This window comes from Lepus europaeus, chromosome X, assembly GCF_033115175.1.
Source record: "Lepus europaeus isolate LE1 chromosome X, mLepTim1.pri, whole genome shotgun sequence".
Classification (NCBI taxonomy): Eukaryota; Metazoa; Chordata; class Mammalia; order Lagomorpha; family Leporidae; genus Lepus; species Lepus europaeus.
The window spans coordinates 108,108,272-108,130,864 of NC_084850.1; the positions used below are offsets into that span (position 1 = coordinate 108,108,272).

Here is a 22,593-nt window from a genome sequence, read left to right on the forward strand (position 1 = left end):
GCTCACTTTCCTTTGCTCCTGGTCAAAACAGAGGGGAAATGACTCACAAGTCCTCATCTGGCAGGAGGCTTGTCAATGCCAAGCAACCAAAGTTGGGCTTCTCCCTCCAAGAGGAAAAATTCACAGCCTTTTAAGATGGCAAGTTTTTCTTATCTGGAAAGTCACTGAAGTTTTCAAGTTATTACACTCTTTTGTTAAGGAGCAGGAAGTAAATCACCTCTAACAGCGAGATGGTGTATTCGACAATGGTAACTTGTACAACAGGGGAAGCTTGTAGTCAAGGAACTATCAGTTGGATAGTCACTGCCCATGACTTTTGCTGAAACTTAAACAAAAATTCTGATGTAATATACTCAACACAAAAACAGAACCTATCTGGTGTCAACACTTCCTAATATTACAGAAAACCTAGAAGCACAGATTGGCTATAGAGTATTGCAAATAAGATACCCAATGCTTTATCTTAAACACCTGCCCCTTTTAATCACAAAATAATGCAATGCTGTTTTTGTTTGTTTCGTTCAGTTCCAACTACAGCCTTTTGACAACACGTTTTCCTATTAACTGAATTGTAAAAAATACAACCAAGCTTGTGCTCATTAAATATACATGTATATAAAAACCATACAAAAAGTACAAGATTGATAATGTTAGGAAACTTTTACAGTGTCAACATCCTGCTTTCTCGAAATCTTTAGTATAGGGTCAAAGGTCAAATCTTTCTGTGCAAAAACTCAATGTGACTGAAATCCTGAATTCAGTGCCATGCCTAGGCATGCCATGCACAGAATTTTAATATGTAGTCCTTTAAAAAAATAAGTAACAGGACAAAAAAGTAACCAAAAAACCAAAAACACACCACAGGACAAAAAGTTCTTCTTAAATCAAATTCTATTTGTGAATTCAGCAAAATAATTTCTATAAAATAAAACAGCAAAATATTTAAATAGAATAGGGTGGGCTGTATCTGTTTGCAGGGGTATTTGGTTTTTAGACAGGTTCCAAAAATTACACATTCAAGTTACCAATTCTCTTTTAAATACAGTATTAACCGATGAGTTCCTTTTCTTTAATCAAATGTTTATTCTGAAATTGTGATACCTCAATTATATTAACTAACCAGTAGTTTCTTTAATTAGACCCTGCTTTGACGGTTAAGATTTTGAGAGTAATGGAAAAGGAGCTAGGACAATTCTTGCTTTCAAGTAAAATGTGACTGAGCAGAAAATCAGCCAGACATCTTGGTGCAGAGGTACTCCAAGTACTGAGGGATTCTGATGACTTCCACGTCACTGGGATCCAGCAGAAGGAAAGTTTTAGAAGATTCACCTAAGAAGCTCTACCAAAGAAACAAAACAAGCACACCAAAGACAGTCTTCTATTACGCTCCAGCATCCTGGCATAGCAACTTTTTGCATATTTGTTTTCAATCTTTTACAATTCTCATGAGTGATGCCTGAGTGTTCTTTATCCCACCCAAGACTGAGCTGTCAAACATTAGAAGGAACATATGTGCGACTGCAAACCGCCTGTCACGTTTCTCCCCTCCTTTTATTGTTTATATTCTAGGTGTACAAAGGAAAAGCTCTGAGCGATACAGCTGTCACTTTGGGACAACTGCTGTCATTATGGTAATTTTTTTCCTCACTGGCTACACTAACCTGGTGTGAAGCCATGCTAAATGTTACAGCATTAACTATAGCTTCAAAGTGATTAACCTAATATCAGAATAAAAAGGCAACAAAAAATCTAGAAACAATGTTACATCACCAATTTTCCACATCAACCAAATAATTTAAAGGTTACCAGCCTTACATTGCTCTTAATAAAACTGACTCCAGTGGCAAAGAATTAACATCAAATTATTGGTGTAGCTGACATGGATGGGCTGTTTTGTTGCTGTTGGTTTATTTTTTTTGTTTTTTTGTAAAGAAGTTGATCCAACTGCCACGAGGCAGGCAACACTGGTTGCAGAATGCAGTGGGTATAACAAGAAAATTAACTTTTGTAGTTTTTGTAGATTTGTGAGTCTCATCAAGAAAAAGTTTCTTGCTTAAGAATTAACAGTCAAACATTAATATACTATATACACCTTTGCCATTTACACATTAGCATCAGGCCATTTATTACAAAACACTATACACTTTCCACTGCAGGCGGGTTATATATTGACAGCAAATTTCTGCAGATAAGACAGTGAATAAACTCTCCACTCCATGTTGATTAGGAATAGTTTTTCTAGTTTTAAATATTAGCCAGACACAGAAAAATGTTGGACTGTAAGGCCTGGGTGCACAGTCTTGATGGAGCCAGTTCATTATGTGCATTTCACTGATCCTTGGTCTGAGGTGGGGACACTTCTTCACTGCCTTCATAATTTTCTTGTGCTCGTTGGCCAGTTCTCTGAGGGTTGTTCATGTGATGTGCTGCTGGGCCAGTATACGGCTGTCCATGCACGTGGTTATTCTAGGAGGGAAGAAGAGATCTCCAGGTTAAAACATAAATTTGGTTCCTTAACCTTTTTAAAGAGATGAACCCTGCAAGTGTTCTGACTTGTTCTGTACCTCCTCACCAGCCAAGATTTTAAGCTTTACACTCGAACTCATACTAAGCAAACATGGTGAATACACACTTCTCAGTATACTTCTATTTATACCCTGAAATATAGCAAACAATGTCTGAATGTCTCAAGGTATAGATCGTTCCAGGCTCCATGCAGATCCATGCAATTGGGCATTCAGGACTGTAGTTTTTCCAAGGGACTCCGAGCCCCTTCAACTTATTTATGATTTTATAGTTTACTGCCCATAGAAATCTGACGGAATCTTCATTTATTTTCAGTAATTTGTACTGTCATTGGAATCTGGGGCCAAGGACCTACACTTCAATGCCATATTGTAATGTCTTTGGAACCCACTTATAGACTCAGCCTAACAGGAAATTCCATAATTCTTTGTACTATACAATGATTAATATTTTATGTTGATGACAAACTATGACTAAAGAAAATACCACAGGGGCAATTTCAAACATGCTAATTCTTCTTTTTTTCTTCAAAAAAACTTATAATTTATTTGAAAGAGAGTTACACACACACACAGAATCGATCCTCCATTTGCTGGTTAACTCCCCAAATGGCCACAATAGCCAGGGCTGGTACAGGCCAAAGTCAGGAGCCCAAGCACTCTGGTCATCATCTGCTGCTTTCCCAGTCATATTATCAGGGAGATGGACTGGAAGCATAGCCAGGACTTGAACCAGCACTCCAATATAGAATGTCAGCATGGCAGATGGTGGCTTAACCTGCTGTGCCACAATGCCAACCCCACCATTCCTCTTCTGATCATATTTAGCCATCCTTAAGCTGATCCCTATTTACCTGCTGATACTGAGATCCAGGTGAATGGGGGTATAGAGGGGCATCTTCAGGTGGAGGTGACTCATGTTCATCTGGGGCATCTTGGTCATCTGGCTCCTAATTTTAAAATTTAATGACAAAGAATTATGTAGGCAAATTCAAGTTCATTTTTAACCTTCTCTATTTGACATAAGTTTTTAAAATCTACAAAACAGATCCATTAAATCTTTTTTCACTACAGATAAAGCAATAGAAAACACAAACTGTCCAAAACATTTTAGATAATTTTACAGAAATTTCTCCAGAAGGCTCCCTCATTAACACAGAATGACATAAACATTAGAGCAAATAGAATCGTGACATAATTTTCCCACACTATCATTAATACATAAACACTGGCCTATAAAGTAAAAAATTACTTTGATTTCTTCCATTTCTATCTGCTGCACACTGGTGGCTTTTTTTACCTCCTCTGGACAGAGTTCACAAGCTTTTGCAAGTGTCATCCTAGCGCTATGTGATCTCTCCAAGAAATAACCATTTGATGTTTCATTGCTTTGCACTGGGGGAGACCAATTGTTGTAAGTGTATTGAGGATTGCCAGTGTATGGTCTTCTTTCAAGTTCATCTCCAAGCCATTCCACCGCCCAGGTCCACTTTCTTTTAAGATCTCCGTTGCCCTTAAAAAAAAAAGAAAGCCATATGTGTGAGGATTTGGAATATATTAGTTCACTTAATGACAAGTGCAAATTCTCATGATTCTCCTGAACAGAATCCTTAAATTTGATTCAGATTTCTACAAAATTATAAGAATCCTCACCTGCAGGATTTGGTAAGCAACAGGACAATTGCTAAAGAGAGCTACCATACATTTTATACACTGGTAGGCTCTCTTTTGATAGTGATTCTTGGAGCGCTGGATTGTGTCAAAGAGTCCATCTCGGTCATCTGGAATTCCTTTAAGTGCATTATGAATTCTGAAAGAGAACCAAATGTAAAATAAAAACTAAAATCTAACAGCAGCTAGCATTTATTGTGTCTACTACATGCCACTCAATAAATGTCTGATTTTTGTCGTTCAAACCTAGAGAGCAGCTCATACCAAATCTGAACAGCTTGCCTCAGGTCAGCTAGTAGGGTCAAGCAATGTGACTACAGAGTCCATGCTCTTACTTATTAGCAACCAAAATGATTTTGATAAGTAGGTAATTTAAATACAGTACTAGAAGCAAATTCAAAACCCCAGAGTAATATAATCTTTAAGAAAGCTAACAACTAAGTTTTACAGCTGCTTTAGTTGAGAATTGCATTTCTAAGGGTGTTAGGATCCAGTGACTAGGAAACAAGTGATTTAATTTTTTAAAAAACACTGATTTGAGAAGCAGAGATAACAGAGAGGGATCCTCCGTCCATTGGTTCACTTCCCAAACGGCCCCAATAATCAGGGCTAATCCAGGCTGAAGCCAGGAGCTTCTCCCCAGTCTCCCATGTGGGTGCAGGGGCCCAAGGACTTGGGTCATCTTGCACTGTTTTCCAAGGTACGTTAGCAGGGAGCTGGATCGGAAGTTGAACAGGGAGAACCTGAACCAGCACCCATATGGGATGCCGATACTGCAGGTCATGGCTTTAACTCAGAGTCATAGTGCCGGCCCCTGATCTAATTTTGAAGTTGAGAATTAATTTGAATTCTAATAATGGGAATGTACAGCAGGCAAAAGATTTTTACCAGCAACAGTATAATTTGGCTGATTTATCAATGACCTAGAGTTTCATTTCAGTTCCTGACAAACTGTAGCAGAATAACAACTAGCCATTTCTGTTTTTCCCTTAAATAATTTAAAAAATGATTGTAGTGTCAAAAATACACCTTGGTTTATTGTGTTAAAAACATTACCTGCCAGTAAACAATGTGGTAAAGACATCTATTTCAATACAATGGAATGCTATTCAGTCATAAAAAGGAAAGCAGCACTGATACATGGTACAACATGGATGAGCCTCGAAAACATTATGTCAAATGAGGAAGCCAGACACAAAGGGCACATATTGTAGAGTTACATTTTTTATGAAATGTCCAGAACAGGCAAATCCATAGAAACAGAAAATAGATTAGTGGCTGTCAGAGGCTGCAAGAACAGGAAGTGACTGCTCAATTGGCTACTGTGTTTCCTTTTGGGGTAGTAGAGTATCCTGAAATTGGATGTGGTAGGGGCTGCAACAATGTTGCAAATATACAAAAAGTCAGTAAACTGAATGCTTTAAAATGGATGAATTAAAAAAAAAATCAGTTCCTTTATGGCATTGTATTTATCTTTCCAAGTTGAAAGGTAGGGGAGTTGGGGTGACCTTCCACCTGCTGGGGTTTACTCCCTAAATGCCTTCCACAGCCAGGAGCCCCAGAACTCAATCTGGGTCTCTCACGTGGGTGGCAGTACTTGTGTTCTCACCTATTCCCTCCCAGGTGAGCATTAGCAGGAACCGTGACAGAAAGCAGAGCTAGAGCTTTAATAGGAAGTAGAGCTGCAGTGGGTAATTTAACCACTGTACCCAATGTCTGTCCCTGAAGTGATGAATTTACCTCAACTAAAAAAAAAAAAAAAAATCAAATCTGGACAGTCAGAATTTAAAAATTCTTATGTGCATTATATTTTACGATAGAATGTTCTAATCCAAAAAGAAAGTTTTTTTTTCCCCCCATTACATGTATCCATGAAATCTACTGTTGGAGGGGTGTGTTGCTTGTGGCACAGCGGGTTAAGCTGTCATCTTTAACACCAACATCCGATTTTAGCACCAGTTAGAGTCTCAGCTGTTCCACTTCCAATCCAGCTCCCTGCTGATGCACCCAGGAAAGCAGTGGAAGATGGCCCTGGTGTCTGCACCCCTGCCACCCACAGGGGAGACTTGGATGGAATTCCCCACTCCTGGTTCTGGGCTGGCCTAGCCCAGGCTGTTGTGGCCATTTGGGGAGTGAACCAGCGGATGGAAGATCTCTCTCTGTAAACTCTGCCTTTCAAATAAAAATCTGTGCATTCACCAAATGGCTAGGTGGAAGTCAGGAGCCTCTTCCTGGTCTCCCACATGGGTGCAGGGGCTCAATCACTTGGGCCATCCTCTGCTGCTTTCCCAGGTGCATCAACAGTGAGCTAGATTGAAAGTGGAGCAGCTGGGACTCGAACTGGCACCCATGTGGGATGCCGGTGCTACAGATGGTGGCTTAACCCGCTAGGCCACAATGCTGGCCTCTGGTCTTTTTTTCTTTTTTTAAATTCAGCAATCTCACAAAGCTTAATAAAAATTTAGGCAAATCAACCACATCTAGGCTTCATGCTGTTTAATCTGAAAAACTGCTTATGTTGTTTTTACCTTCAGTATTGTCAAGTGTTAAATTATTTTTGCCATATCACATTTCTGTCCCACTAGTATTAGCTGTTTTCAAATGCCATTTTATCAATACTATCTTTATCTGCCTTGTTCTACAATGTCAGCAGATGGCAGACACTCCATAAATATATGAAACCTGTTTATTCAATCAACCAAAAGCTTAGTATGAGAAATTAGTTTCAGGCTTGGGCCAATGATCCACATTTTTACTAATCTGATTACACTTGTACAAAAATTGATTTTCCCACACTTAATCTAGCATGTACACTTTCACCATTATCAACTATTCTTTTTTTTCTTTTTTTTTGACAGGCAGAGTGGACAGTGAGAGAGAGAGACAGAGAGAAAGGTCTTCCTTTGCCGTTGGTTCACCCTCCAATGGCCGCCGTGGCCGGCGCGCTGCGACCGGCGCACCGCGCTGACCCGATGGCAGGAGCCAGGTGCTTCTCCTGGTCTCCCATGCGGGTGCAGGGCCCAAGGACTTGGGCCATCCTCCACTGCACTCCCGGGCCACAGCAGAGAGCTGGCCTGGAAGAGGGGCAACCGGGACAGAATCCAGCGCCCCAACCGGGACTAGAACCCGGTGTGCCGGCGCCGCAAGGCGGAGGATTAGCCTAGTGAGCCGCGGCGCCGGCCCATTATCAACTATTCTAACGAGAGCTAAGATGTGACTGATTTAAAGTTACAAGCATAATGCTAATAACATCTTGAGAAAGAAAACAGTAAAAGTTGGATTTCATTATAAAGTCAATTTAGAAAGAGTTTCAAATACTTTGAGAGGGGTGCTGAATGCTGGCTGAAGTAGATGGTTGTAGCGTGGAACTACTAAATTTTGTGCCTCAAGAAAACTGATATCTGGTTTAATGATATTTGTACAATATTAATTTATTTGAAATCTATGGTGATAAATTTGAAAATACTAATTCATGAATTCTGGCATTTGCAATCCCCAATAATATTCAAGATTTAAACTTCTCTATAAGTACTGTGTTCGTACAGAACTTGTTTTCTAGTTTCTCTTTTTTATATTAACAGATGGGAGGCAATCTACTACGTAATTTATACTATCATCCATGTGGGAAGGAAGTTTTAGTTTTTAATTTTTTTGAGTAATGATTTTTATAGAAAACTTTTAATATAAATTTTGAAAGTACAATTTCTGTGTTATAGTGGTTTTCCCCCCATAACCACCCTCCTAATTGCCAACCATTCCATCTTCTACTCCCTTCTCCCATCCCATTCTTCATTAAGATTCATTTTCAATTATCTTTGTATACAGAAGATCAACTCTATACTAAGTAAAGATTTCAACAGTTTGCACCCACACAGACACACAAAGTATAAAGTACTGTTTGAGGAGTAGTTTTACTGTTAATTCTCATACTACAACACATTAAGGACAGAAGTCCTACACAGGGAGCAAGTGCACAGTGACTCCTCTTGTTGATTTAATAATTAACACTCTTATTTATGATATCAGTAATCACCCGAGGCTCCTGTCATGAGCTGCCAAGGCTATGGAAGCCTCTTGAGTTCACCAACTCTGACCTTATTTAGACAAGCCCATAATCAAAGTGGAAGTTCTCACCTCCACTCAGAGAAAGGTACCTCCTTCTTTGATGGCCCCTTCTTGGGAAGGAAGTTTTAAAGCCTGGTAGTTGACAACTCTAAGTCCATAATTTACTAAAGATTGTTTGACTGAAAGCAATGCAGTAAGCTTTTATTGCAAAAAAACAAATAGAATAATTCTGGGAGAAGTTGGAGGGCTAGTTAAGTTGAAGAAACTGAGTTCTAAAAACCAAAAAGCCATCACTCTCAACTTTTCATAGTGAAAAATAATTTTAGTTGATCCTCATTTTTCATGGATCCTGTACTTGTGATTTTGCCTACTTCTTAATTTTCATTCATAATTGTAAAATCAACACTCAAGGTACATTTTTGTCTATTTGTGGATATGTGCAGATTAGCAAAAAATTTTAGTTCCCCAATATGCACATTCCTACCTGAAGTCAAAGTCACGCACAGCCTGGTTTCAGCTGATACTATAAACCAGTGTCCTCCTTTGCTGTCTTCTGTAGTGCCACATTTCCCACACACTTGTGCTTTCTGTTGGTGATTTCAGTGTTTAAAATGGCCCCCAAGCATGTACTGCTGAAGTGTTGTCTACTGTTCCTAAGCACGTAAGATGCTATGATGCATCTTACGGAGAATGTGTATTAGATAAGTTAAAAGTACTGTTGGCTCTGTGAATGCAATGAAGGAGTCAACAACATATATTAAATGAGGTGACTTTAAAGAGAAACACACATAAAGCGAGGTTATGTGTATTGACTGGTTCACAAAAACGTAGAGAGGATCATAGGAACCTAATTTCCTTCTAAGAACAATGGCTCGGTATTTGCTAACTCAATTTTTACAGTGACTTTATAGAACACAGCTACTATGAAGAACAGGACCATAATAATGAACACAGACCTGACACTTTAACAATACCAGTTGGGGCACCAATCCCCTCCCCAGTTGAAAATCTGCATGTAATTTTTACTCCCCCCAAAATTAACTGGTAGTAGTCTGCTGTTGATTCAAAGTCTTACTGGTAACATAAATAGTTGATTAACATCTATTTTTCTCCTGTATTTTCTGTGGTGAAAAATACACAGAACCGAAAGCGAACACTTTGTACTGTGATATGTAATTTACTGGAGAAAGTAACTCCTCATGCATACATGGTAAGAGTCACATGGCATTTTAAGAGGACATTCTGCGGCCTGCGTCGTGGCTTAACAGGCTAATCCTCCCGCCTTGCGGCGCCGGCACACCGGGTTCTAGTCCCAGTTGGGGCGCCGGATTCTATCCTGGTTGCCCCTCTTGCAGGCCAGCTCTCTGCTATGGCCCGGGAAGGCAGTGGAGGATGGCCCAGGTGCTTGGGTCCTGCACCCGCATGGGAGACCGGGTGAAGCACCTGGCTCCTGGCTTTGGATCAGCGTGGTGCGCCGGCCACAGCGGCCACTGGAGGATAAACCAACGGCAAAAAGGAAGACCTTTCTCTCTGTCTCTCTCTCTCACTATCCACTCTGCCTGTCAAAAAAAAAAAAAAAAAAAAAAAAAAAAGGACATTCTGAACACTTAAAAAGTGTAGTGTTTTGGTAAAGCCACCACCTGTGACACCAGCATCCCATATGGGTGCTGGTTTGAGTCCCGGTTGCTCCACTTCTGATCCATCTCCCTGCTGATGTGTCTGGGAAAGCAGCACAGGATGGCCCAAGTGCTTAGGCCTCTACCACCCATGTAGGAGACCCAGAGGAAGTTCCTGGCCCAGCTCTGGCCATTGTGGCCATCTGGGGAGTGAACCAGCAGATGGAAGATCTCTGTCTCTCCCATAATTCTGCCTTTCAAACAAATTAAAATTAAAAAAAAAAAGTTTATGGCACAACAACAGGAAATAGCTACAAAATTACTAACTTTATGCAGTTCATGATTTAATTTTGCATCTTTATACTTGTTTACATTTCTTATGATTATGAATGGTGCCATACTGCAGTCTATATGTGGTTAAGTTTTGGTAAATTTAACCTTCTAGAATAAATTTGTATATATTTTATGGTAGTAAATGATAAAACAGACTGTATCAACATATTTCATGCATTGACATACCTAGTTTTCTTAAATTTATTTATTTTGGGGCCGGTGCTATGGTATAGCAGGTAAAGCCACCTGCACTAGCATCCCGTATAGGTGCCAGTTCAAGTCCTGACTGCTCCACTTCCGATCCAGCTTCCTGCTAATGGGCCTGAGAAAGCAGTGCAAGATGGCCTAAGTACTTGGACTCCGCACCCAAGTGGGAGATCTGGATGAAGCTCCTGGCTTCAGATCGGCCCAGTTACAGCCATTTGGGAAGTGAACCAACAGATCTCACTCTCTCTGTTTCTGCCTCTAACTCTGCCATTCAAATAGCCGGGCAAAGCTACAGATATAGAGGGAAAGAGGAGGAGAGGGAGAAAGGGGGAGGCAGGGAGAGATCTTTCATTCTCTGGTTCACTTCCCAAATAGCCAGAACAGCTGGAGCTGGACCAGGCTGAAGTGAAGCTGGGAAACTGAAACTCTATCTGGGTCTCCCACGTGTGTGGCGGGGGCCCAAGTATTTGGGCCATCTGTGGCTCCTTTCCCAGGCAAATTAGCAGGAAGCTGGATTGGAAGTAAAGCAGCTGGGACTGAAGTAGGCACTCACATGGGCTGCTGGCATTGCAGGCAGTGGCTTAATCTTCTGTGCCACAATGCCCGATCCAATTTTTCTTAACTTTTAAAAAATATTTCTAGGCTACATGGCTTATCTGGAAGTATTTTCAAATTGTTGCAAATTTCAAAAAATAAAAAACTCCAAAAAACTCAAACCTGCATATAAATGGACCCATAGCTCAAACCTCAGCTCAGATGTTCAAGGGTCAAATGTACTTACCTAAAAACTGTCTTTAGCTAATTAACCATGTGACCAATTCTAAGAGTAACGTAATTAATACTAAAATAATCCTATAGCAACATTAGTGAGATTCAAATGTTTACCAAAAGCTTGTTACTTTTCCTTAAAGAAGAAAAGAAAAGAAAAACCTGGGCAATGAGGGAAGAGTAAAAATGTGAGGGGAAGGATGGTAATTTATTATTTACCCTTGTGCTAAGTTTCTGTTTAAGATAAAATATTCACTAGAGTGCCAAGAGGTTTAAAAAAGTTCTGTCACTTATGTCTAACACCTGGGCAAGCCTAATTACTACAGTAGCAGAAAGTATCCACCTGTGAGTCTGCCAGGAGTCTTCAATCAACAGTATTTGCAAAAGCAGATCCAAATATGGTCGGAGTTCATAGGTGTAGGAATATGCAACCTAAAAACAAGACATAGTGAATAACTTACAGGAATAACAAATCAAATTATAGAAATATATGAATGTGTATTTTCCTTTAACCTGCCAAAGAAGTTCACTGAGGACAGTAGAGGAAAACTGAGGATTCTCCCAGCAGCAAAAACGAAGTAATTTGACTGTTTCCTCTGAGTTACTGCAGTCTTCAATGATTTTCTTGACATAACTTGTTCTCACAAATAAAATGTCAGCCACATTCTGCTGAATTGGCATTATAGGTTGTGACAAATTAGGATCACCAAAAGGATTGGGAAGGGGAGGATTACCTAGAATACAGATTTGTCATCAATGAAAAAACCAGTTAGCTTCTCGCCAGAACAACCATACAACATACTTTCACCCTGTGGATTTTTTTAAGAAAAGTAACATTTTAAATCAAGTTTCCTAATCAATATGAAGAAAGTAACAGCCACTGAAGTGATTAGTTACAGGTGATGAAATACAAAATTCAAATACCAACACTGTTATTTAGCTATAGCTGTCACTTAGCTATAAAGTATGCCTAGTAAACATGTGAAAAAGATATGTGACTCTTTAGATTCATTTTATTTTATCCCCAAACATCTTCATAATTACATTTAATCAAGTACTATGTATGCCCAGCAGTATTTAAAAATGATTAAAAAGAATGGAGAACTAAACTTTACCATTGATTGAAGACTGCATTCTTGAGGAGACATTGCAACAGCGAATCAGCTGTGATACTACTGAGTATAATTTGCCTAATTCAGCATATTGATATTTAATTGGAGGACCAGGACCTTCATCTAAAGACACAAGCATAAAAGTAGCAGGTACACTCAATTTCAGAAGCTGTGTCTTTTCTGCCACACCTACAATGAAGCAGAGGGGAGAAGTAGGACAGGAGGGAGAAAAATATGAGAGGAAAAAATTAGGATGGCAAGAACATCATGAATCATCAATAAAAAAGTAATTATCTAAAATATTTGTCTATAGTTTAAAAAGCAAATGTGTCTATGGTTAAAAAGTATTCAGAGAATTACTCAACCAGAACATTCACTGAGCATAATTATATTTAAATATCATAATTGTTAACCAGTGACCATGACATTTCAATCATACTGGATCACAGGAAAGATAAACACTTTCTATGACCTGGAGAGACTGAAGAGACTAACCTACACTGTGATTCTCAACTCTTATCATTAAAAGGATGATGCAAACAACAAATAAACAACAAAAAGAATTCTTTTAAGAAATTCTCTCTTTTCCACCACAAACTTCTTGAAAAAGACACTCAGGGGCCAGCGCTGTGGTGTAGCAGGCAAACCCGCAGCCTGCAGTGCCGGTATCCCATATGGGCACCAGTTCAAGTCCCTGCTGCTCCACTTCCCATCCAGCTCTCTGCTGTGGCCTGGGAAAGCAGTAGAAGATGGCCCCAAGTCCTTGGGCCCCTGCACCCATGTGGGAGACCCGGAAGAAGCTCCTAGCTCCTGGCTTCGGATTGGCGCAGCTCTGGCTGTTGTGGCCATCTGGAAGTGAACCAGAGGATGGAAGACTCCTCTCTGTAACTCTGCCTTTCAAATAAATAAATCTTAAAAAAAAAAAAAGGGTGCTCAGGGTGGGCATTCTGGTGCAGTGGGTTAAGCTACCCCTTGGGGTGTCTGCATCTCTACTGGAGTACCTGGTTGGAGTCCTAGCTACCTTGCTTCAGGATCCTGCTCAACGAGCATTCTGGGGGTGGTCACTTATGACAGCCCAAGTATTTGGATCTCTGTTACCTCATGGGAAACCTGGATGGAGTTCCAGGCTTCTGGCTTTGCCCTGGCCCACCCCTTCCCTTCCCTCCTTTTCTGCCTTTCAAATAATTTTTTTTAAAAGATGCTTACATTTGTGTCTACTCCCTCCCTCATTTTCTCACTCAACTCATGCCAATTTGGTTTCTGCCTGTCACAGTTATGTGAGGCTAAGGACAGTTCTCAAACCACAGCCCCCCTTCCTCTCCTTGGATTCCTCTCTTTCTACTTCTTTCTTGTCTTCAGAGCCCTTCTTCCTCTTTTTTTTTTTTTTTTTTTTTTTTTCCTGGACAGGCAGAGTGGATAGTGAGAGACAGAGACAGAGAGAAAGGTCTTCCCTTTGCCGTTGGTTCACCCTCCAATGGCCGCCGCGGCCGGCGTGCTGCGGCCAGCGCATTGCGCTGATCCGAAGCCAGGAGCCAGGTGCTTCTCCTGGTCTCCCATGCGGGTGCAGGGCCCATGGACTTGGGCCATCCTCCACTGCCTTCCCGGGCCATAGCAGAGAGCTGGCCTGGAAGAGGGGCAACCGGGACTAGAACCTGGTGTGCTGGCACCACAAGGCAGAGGATTAGCCTATTGAACAGCGGTGCCGGCTCCTCTTCCTCTTAAAAACTAATATTCCTTGGGGCTGGCACCGTGGCACAGTATGTTGTTAAATCTTCCACCTGCAGCGCCTGCATCCCACATGGACACCGGTTCTAGTCCCGGCTGCTCCTCTTCCAATCCAGCTCTCTGCTACAGCCCAGGAAAGCAGAAGATGGCCCAAGTGCTTGGGCCCATGCACCCATGTGGGAGACCTGGAAGAAGCACCTGGCTCCTGGCTTTGGATCGGCACAGTGCCAGCCATAGCGGCCATTTGGGGAGTGAACCAACGGAAGGAAGACCTTTCTGTCTCTCCCTCTCACTGTCTGTAACTCTACCTCTCAAACCAATAAAACCAATCTTTAAAAAACAAATAAACCCCTGATGTTCCTCAATGTTCCCGGGCCAGGCTATCTTCTCACACTGTATGCTTTTCCTGGATGATCAAGTTTGTGCTAAGGACTTCAAGTTCCAAGTATTTTCATCCAGATGATTCCAAAAGTTTTTCAGTGTTCTACTAGACATCTACACTTCGGTGTCACACAGGCTCCGGATCAATCTACCCAAACAGAACTCATCATCTTTCTCCCCATACTTTTCCTCTTGTGTTTCCCTTCAGTAAACATCACCTTCATCTACTCAGTTATTCAAGTTGGAATCCCAGGCATCATTCGGAGCATCTCTTCTCTGTCCCCTTATCTTAACTATCCAACATCCAAATCCCACTGACTCTACCTCTTGCAAAGAGCACCATAATCTGTCTGCCTGTGTCCTCCTCATTGTCGGTTCTCCAGTACAACCTCCAATGATTTGCCTATAGATCATTTCAACTACCCCTCCTGCCAGTTCTACTCTATTGTAATCCACTCTACACTGTAGCCCATGATCTTTCTACAAGATTTGTCGATTCCAAACCCTACAGTGGCTCATGAATGCCTCAGGGTTAAGTTCAAATTCCCTTACAAAGCTTGCCAGAATAGCACTATCATGAGACTCTTGCTCATCAATCTCTTGACATTCCCATTTTATAACAATTCTATTCAGACTGAATAATTTTCATTCCCCCTTCCAATGAGCCATGTCTACTTTATTCCATCTTTATATCTGCTGTTCACAATGGATGGAAAGCTCAACTAATCAATTTCTACATCACTTTCTGTTTTCTATACTACTACCTCTATGATATACTTCCACAGCACTTTCTATTTTCCCTATTACAGCCATTTACACAGTTAATGGCAAGCATCTTCTTATTTGCTTCCTTAGTCCCCACTAGACGTTAGACTGTCTTATTATTGCCATATTCAACAGCTTATTTATTGCCATCTTCTACTGCTTTCCCAGGTGATAGCAGAGAGCCGGATTGGAAGTGACGCAGCCTGGACTTGAACCTGCGCCCATGTGGGATGCCGGCACTGCAGGCGCTTTACCTGATATGCCACAGCACTGGGCCCTATCTTGTCTTTCTTAAATCCAAACAATTCTGAATCTCAAAGCATGGATGATCTCAAGGATTTCATATTCAGATTTACAGATCTGTATTTGCTTTTAGTAGGGAAATTTTGTAAATAGGTTACATTGTGGACCAATGATATGTGCTTTATGAACAGGCAATGTCTAAAAGGGGAACTGAGGGACCGGCATCCACATGGGCACCAGTTCATGTCTCGCCTGCTTCACTTCTGATCCAGCTCTCTATTAAAGGTCTGGGAAAAGTGGCAGAAGACAGCCCACATGTTTGGGCCCCTGCAACTCACATGGGAGAGCTGGATTAAACTCCTGGTATTGGCATGGCCCAGCACTGACCATTACAGCCATCTAGGGAGTGAACCAGAGGATATAAGAGCTCTGTCTCTCCCTGTCTGTAGATCTTTCATCCTTCCATCTGCTGGGTCACTCCCCAAATGGCTCCAAACAACTGGAGCCAGGAGCCAAGAGCTTCATCTGGGTCTCCCATGTGGGTGCAGGGGGATGTGAGCCATCTTCTGCTGCATTAGCAGAAAGCAAGATTGCAAGTGGAGCAGCTAGAATGCCAACCAACCCTCTGTCATGGGAAGCTAGTGTGGCAAGCAGTAGCTTAACCTACTATGTCACAACATAGGCTCCTACTTTTTTCTACTTTTAAAAAAGTCACTGAAACCTAAGTCTCTGAATCAGTTCCTAATAGTGCCAAATACATATTATCACTGATCTTTTAAAAAGATTATATTTATTTGAAAGGCAGAGCTGGGGGGAGAGGGACGGAGGGAAGTGGAAGGGGAGGGGGAGAGGGAGACCCTTCATCTGCTGGTTTACTCCCCAAATGTCTGCAACAGCCAGGACTGGACCAGGCTGAAGCCAGGAGCCAGGAACTCCACCCAGGTCTCCTACATGGGTGGCAGGGCCATTTGCTGCCTTCCCAGGCACATTAGCAGGGAGGTGAATTGGAAGCAGAGCAGCCAGGATTTGAACAGGTGCTCATATTGAATGCTTGCTTAAACCATTGTGCCACTATGCCTACTCCATATCACTAAGACTTGTAACTGGAATGTCTCTCTCAATGAATTCATTTTGGTTTGGTAAGAGTGCACCAACACCTGACCGACATGTAAATTTAAACCACCACCCAAATGACAATGGAAGGATTTCTGAGCTTCCTAGCTATCTGTCTACTCACTCAGCGAACATTTGCTGAGTATCACTGTATAACTTTGATCTTTGAAATCTTGTTGGGGAGGATGTAGAAAAATCTGAATGGTATCAACACACAATAGTATAAGACAGTATAGCGTACTTTTTAAGGTAAATATTAGCAATCACTGAAAAGTCATCAGATAGTATTAGAAAGAACAAGCTACTTTGAGAAGGAGAGTAGTCAGAAATAACATCATCAACAACAGGGTAATTTCAGTGAGCTCTTAAGTAGATATTCATTATTATCCCTCGTTTTAATTTAGTTCAACAAAAACTTGGGTACACACTTCTACCTAACATGGTGAACAACATCACAACCATCTGGGGACCTTTTGAAAATATGGATTCCTTGCACTTAGAAATCTTGATTCAGTGGATTGGGGCCTAGGAATTACTATGTTCACAAAGCAGCTGGAGGGGCTAGCGCTTTGGTGTGGTGGGTAAAGCTGCCACCTGCAGTGCATCTATATGGGCACCAGTTTGAGTCCCAGCTGCTCTACTTCCAATCCAGCTCCCTGCTAATGTGCCTGGGAAAGCAGTGGAAGATGGCCCAAGTGTTTGGGCCCCTACATCCACATGGAGACCTGGCAGAAGCTCTTGGCTCCTGGCTTCTGCCTGGCCCAGCCCTGGCCATTGCAGTCAGAGTTAGCCAGCAGATTGAAGATTCTCTCTCTCTGCCTCTCTGTAACACTGCCTTTCAAATAAATAAATCAATCTTAAAAGCAGCTGGATTTGGCACCATCGCCTTAGGAGATAGTAACATGATTAATACAGATTTTAACCTGTGTCTACCAAAGACAAGACACATACACAATTAAGTCTAAAGTACAAGGCAAAAAGTATCATGTTCAGAAAAAATTCACAACAAGTTTTATGGAAAATTGTTTCTAGTTTAGACCAGGTCATATTTCGTCACTTGATCTAAATGACTTCATCATTTAATATAAAACATCAAAACAGAATTATGAAAATTTCAATCTTACCTAAATTGGCATACATTACAAACAGATTGAAATACTGCTGCAAATGACGCCCATGCTCTGAAACTTCCCTTCTCAACAGATTTAGTACTGCTCTTAGTAAGTGATCACTCAAGCTTAAGTTGTCATAAGCCTGTAAAGCATAAAACATTAGTTGTTTTTCAGCAACAAGGTGCAGAAATGATGTAACTATTTGCATTAAAAAAGGACATGCACATATGTTGAATACAAGCATTCCTTTCCAGAAGGATTGATCACATAAACTATTTAAAGAGTTGCTTCATGGCAAAGGGAAGAAGACCTGAGGTAGACATCATAAATCCTTCACAGTGTCACAGTTTTTAAGAAATTTGTCTATTACGAAAAACTTGAAAATACTGACTTAACAGTAAGTTTATAATTAAACTACCACATGTAGCTGAACAGAGAAAATTTCCTTATATTTTAAAATAGCCAGTAATTATTATTTATTACGATGCTTTAATTTTAATGGAACTCACAGACTAGATTGTGTATGTATGTTAGTTTGGTAAACACATCAAACATATGCACATATTGTTTGTAATTTGGACTTTCAGGAAACATTTTTTGGCAAGCATTTAATCAATCAGAAAGCTGTGTGATTACCTGACTAGAAGGTCCAGGAGATGCAAAAGGTGAAGGACATGGTCCATCTTGCAAGGAAAAATGTGCAATAAAAACTATAAGTTTTGCAAATGCGCCCCTTACTTCTGCACTAGGGCACTCCAAAAGGTATTCAGAGAAGCGATTTGAAACATTAAAAAGGACATTATGAGCAAACCAAAAACGTACATTCTTGCTGTGACGAAGGAGAATACATAATGCATCATACCTAAAACAAACAAACAAATCTATGAATATCATTAACTTGGTTTTGTATAGTAGAGAGATGGGTCTCTGTGAAGAATTAAAAAAAAAAAAAAAAAAAAAGCCTCAGGGGAAAGAATCAGTAATGGTTGCTCCTAGTAGTAATATTAAAATGACGGGGTCGGTGCTGTGGTGCAGTAGGTTAATCCTCCACCTGAAACATCAGCATCCCATATGGGCACCAGTTCTAGTCCCAGCTGCTCCTCTTCCGACCCAGCTCTCTGCTACGGCCTGGGAAAGCCGTAGAAGATGGCCCAAGTACTTGGGCCCCTGCACCCATGCAGGAGACCAAAGGAAGCTCCTGGCTCCTGGCTTCAGATTGGCACAGCTCTAGCCACTGCGGTCATTTGGGGAGTGAACCAGCAGATGGAAGACCTCTCTCTCTCAGTGTCTGTAACTCTCTCAAATAAATAAAATCTTTAAAAAAAAAAGATGAGTACAGTATGACTTGGTCTACTTTCATAGTTAAAAACTGGTGAAAGCTTGTATTGTCTTCTAAAAATCCACTAACAAATTCTTCTAAACTCAATAACAAATATTCTGTCATTCCCACAGTATCTTACTTCTGGATAAGTAAAAATTATTAAATCAAGGTATCATAACAGCCTCTACACTTGCACAGTTAGAAACTTTAGAAAGCCATTTTAACTTTATATATTTGAAAGGTAGACACACACACACACACACACACTGGATTTTCCATCAGCTTGTTTATGCCCCAAATGTCTCCAATAGCCGGGGCTGAGCCAAGCTGAAACCAGGAGTCAGGAACTCTATTGGGGTCTGCCACATGGGTGGCAGGAACCCAACTACTTAAGCCATGGATGGGAATGGCAGGCCCTGCCAAGGTAACTGCAGGCGAGATGCAAACCTCAATAAATCTATAGCAGGCTAATTAAAGGTATTGACACTACACTTTGGGCTTTTAATTGTGCCTTGCTCATTCTCTCTCTCTCTCTTTTTATTTCACAGGCAGAGTTAGTGAGAGAGAGACAGAGAGAAAGGTCTTCCTTCCGTTGGTTCACTCTCCAAATGGCCGCCACACTGCACCATTCCGAAGCCAGGAGCCAGGTGCTTCTTCCTGGTCTCCCATGCGGGTGCAGGGGCCCAAGCACTTGGGCCATCCTCCACTGCCCTCCCGGGTTACAGCAGAGAGCTGGACTGGAAGAGGAGCAACCGGGAGTAGAACCCCATGTCCATATGGGATGCCGGCACCACAGGCGGAGGATTAACCAAGTGAGCCATGACGCTGGCCCCAAGCAGGCTGATTTTTAAGTTGATAATTTTATATGCCCCCAAATAATGTTATATCCAAATGGCCCTTGGGAGAAAAAAGGTTCTGGGGCCGGCACTGTGGCATAGCAGGTAAGGCCATTGCCTGCATTGCTGGCATCCCTTTTGGGCACCAGTTTGAGATCCGGCTGCTCTACTTCCGATCCGGCTCTCTGCTGTGGCCTGGGAAAGCAGTGGAGGATGGCCCAAGTCCTTGGGCTCCTGTACCCGTGTGGGAGTCCCAGAGGCGGCTCCTGGCTCTGGATTGGCGCAGCTCTGGCCATTACGGTCATCTGGGGAGTGGGCCATCATATGGAAGACCTCTCTCTCTCTACCTCTGCTTCTCTGTAACTCTGTCTTTCAAATAAATGAATGGATCTTTAAAAGGAAAAAAAGAAAAGATTCCACACCTCTGATTTAAACCATCATCTGCTGCCTCCCAGGGTGCATATCAGCAGTAAACTGAAATCAGAAGGAGCTGAGGCTCAAACCCAGGCACCTAGATATGGGATGCAGGTGTCCCAAATGGCATCTTAACTGCTACACCAAACATCTACCCCAAAAACCATTTTAATCTATACCAGAGTTTAATCCAGGTAAGCTAAAAATATTGTCATGATTAAATAGCTTAGATTTTTCAATCTCAATATTTTATACAGGGATGTCAAATATATGATACAAAGTTAATAGAGGCACAAGTCAGTTTCTGAATAATAAAAGATCATGTTTAGACTTAAGTATTTAAATGATTTTTCCCACCATTTGCTACCAAGAGATTTCTTTATTCTATATTTCAAATCTGAAATAAGAGTCTCACGGTTTGGAAAAAACAGTCTATTAAAGAACCAAATTAAATTTTAGTATAATAGATATGAAAATTCAAAACAATGTACCAATCACTGGCAGAGCCACGGACTATTTTCTTTGTGTGAAATCCTGTAGTAAACAGGAATCTAGCAGCGAGCTGAATACTAATCATAGTTATTTCTTCTGCTTCAGGTAACAGGTGATCTTGCCCTAGTAAAGAAAAGTAGAATATATATTTTTCTAAAAACTCAAATTTTCAGTTTCAAGTCCCATTTTCTAAACAAGTCTGCATTTCCACTATTTTTGAGAATTCCTTAAGTTGTTTAAAAAAAAAAAAACCCTTCTCAGGGCACATATGAGATCATTCTAATTCTAAATTTTAGCAGCTCACTCAAGCACATTTCAAACTAGTCAAAAATCAACTGTTAAAATAAGTTTCTATTTCCAAACAATAAGTCAATATATACTGCTCAAAGGTTAAGAGCCACCTTAAATGTAACTTCAATAACCAGAAGCAAAAATTTGTACCTGTTTAGTGAAAACGTTAATTTATATGAACTTAACAATCCCATGAGAACTGTTATTACTATTGGTACTTACCTGGAGGAGGGTTTAAGTAAATACCATTACATGTAAGCAGTTTTTTCATAAACTGAAAATATTCCAAACTGTACTGCATTCGATTATGCATGAACTGCACATTCTGTTTGCGTACGCTTCTCTCAATGGCTGATGGCATAATAATCTGATGGGGTCTTGTGGTGATCGCAAGCTCTGAGATATATCTTATCAACTCATCATCTTGGTCTATTGTGTCCATTCGTTCATAAAAAAGTATATAAGCATTCCACCACCTTTTCTGGCGCCTGTATGACATACGTTTCATCATGTGATCAAACACTTCTCCCATGTACTCTCCACCAAAACACTGGTTTTTCATTTCTTCATCATCGTCCATTTTACACTCTGTTACATCCCCATCATCAAATTTGTACCAGCGATTTCTCTCACCATCTCCACCATTTCTTTGAATGATGTAAGAATAATAATGTCCCCCACTTGCTTGACCACTGTGTACAAGCACACCTACAAGTCTGTATTTTGTACTTCCTGCTGTTTCACTTTCAGACTGCTCATTCTGTTGTATCAATTGACTCTCTGGGTTTACGTTATCTCCTTCCAGCTTAGCAACACCTGCAACTGTGTAAGGTTCCATATCCAGCTCGCGGGGAAATTCAAAATAATCATTGAACTTGATTGCACATTCTCTCTCCCAGTCATAGTCAAATCGTTTTAGTTGGATAGCAAGAACAGGAGGTAATTTTTTAATTAGCAAGCGTTTTACAGTATCAACCTGAAATAAACAAGGAAGGTTGTTGGATGTTCTATTAGAATCCACTGCAAATAAGCAAGCATTACAAAAAACCACGAAACTTTAAAGAAAAAAAAAGAAGCCGAAACTCTTTAAGAGTGAGACAGACAGACAGACACACACACACACACGCGCTCCCATCAGCTGGTTCATTCCTCAAATGGTCACAAAGGCAAGGCTGGGTTAGGCTGAAGCCAGGAACTCAATCCAGTCACCCATATGGGTAAGCAGAGACCCAAAAAATTGAATATCACCACTGTCTCCTAGGGTCTCTATTATATCAGGAAGCTAGAGTCAGGAGTCAGTACATACAGTACATTGGACAATGTACTACAATGTGAGATGTGTGCATCTTAGCCATTAGGCTAACATGCCTCCTCAAAAAAGCAAACTTGGCATTACAATCCTGTTAAGATTTATCTGAATTTCTAAGTATAAACAAACAGATGACATTGACACAGCTGATTTAAATGTTAACTAAAATATAATATGTAAACAGCCTATGCCATTTGCTATAGATTGCAAAAATTAGTGATAGACATTTATTTATTGCCTGGTTTCTATGTGTCACTGCTATCTAAATATTATTACTTACTTGATGTTTACTGC

General features: G+C 40.8%; 1 protein-coding gene across 6 annotated transcripts in view; it reads right to left on the reverse strand.

Annotated features, from left to right (window-relative positions):
- Nucleotides 1-873: 873 nt before the first annotated feature.
- USP9X (ubiquitin specific peptidase 9 X-linked) overlaps nt 874-22,593 on the reverse strand; it is a 136,846-nt gene continuing 115,126 nt past the window's right edge. For 4 of the 6 annotated variants that reach the window (XM_062183741.1, XM_062183739.1, XM_062183740.1 and 1 more), the window contains 11 exons: nt 21,213-21,966; nt 20,699-20,822; nt 18,273-18,498; nt 17,649-17,778; nt 12,301-12,486; nt 11,699-11,919; nt 11,529-11,617; nt 4,179-4,335; nt 3,778-4,038; nt 3,380-3,475; nt 874-2,466 (listed from right to left, as the gene is read on the reverse strand). In XM_062183741.1, coding sequence (XP_062039725.1) covers nt 2,329-2,466; nt 3,380-3,475; nt 3,778-4,038; nt 4,179-4,335; nt 11,529-11,617; nt 11,699-11,919; nt 12,301-12,486; nt 17,649-17,778; nt 18,273-18,498; nt 20,699-20,822; nt 21,213-21,966 — 2,382 coding nt within the window. In that variant the 3' untranslated portion in view covers nt 874-2,328. The remainder of the gene's footprint in view (nt 2,467-3,379; nt 3,476-3,777; nt 4,039-4,178; nt 4,336-11,528; nt 11,618-11,698; nt 11,920-12,300; nt 12,487-17,648; nt 17,779-18,272; nt 18,499-20,698; nt 20,823-21,212; nt 21,967-22,593) is intronic. The other 2 variants (XM_062183744.1, XM_062183743.1) reach the window with 1 other exon arrangement.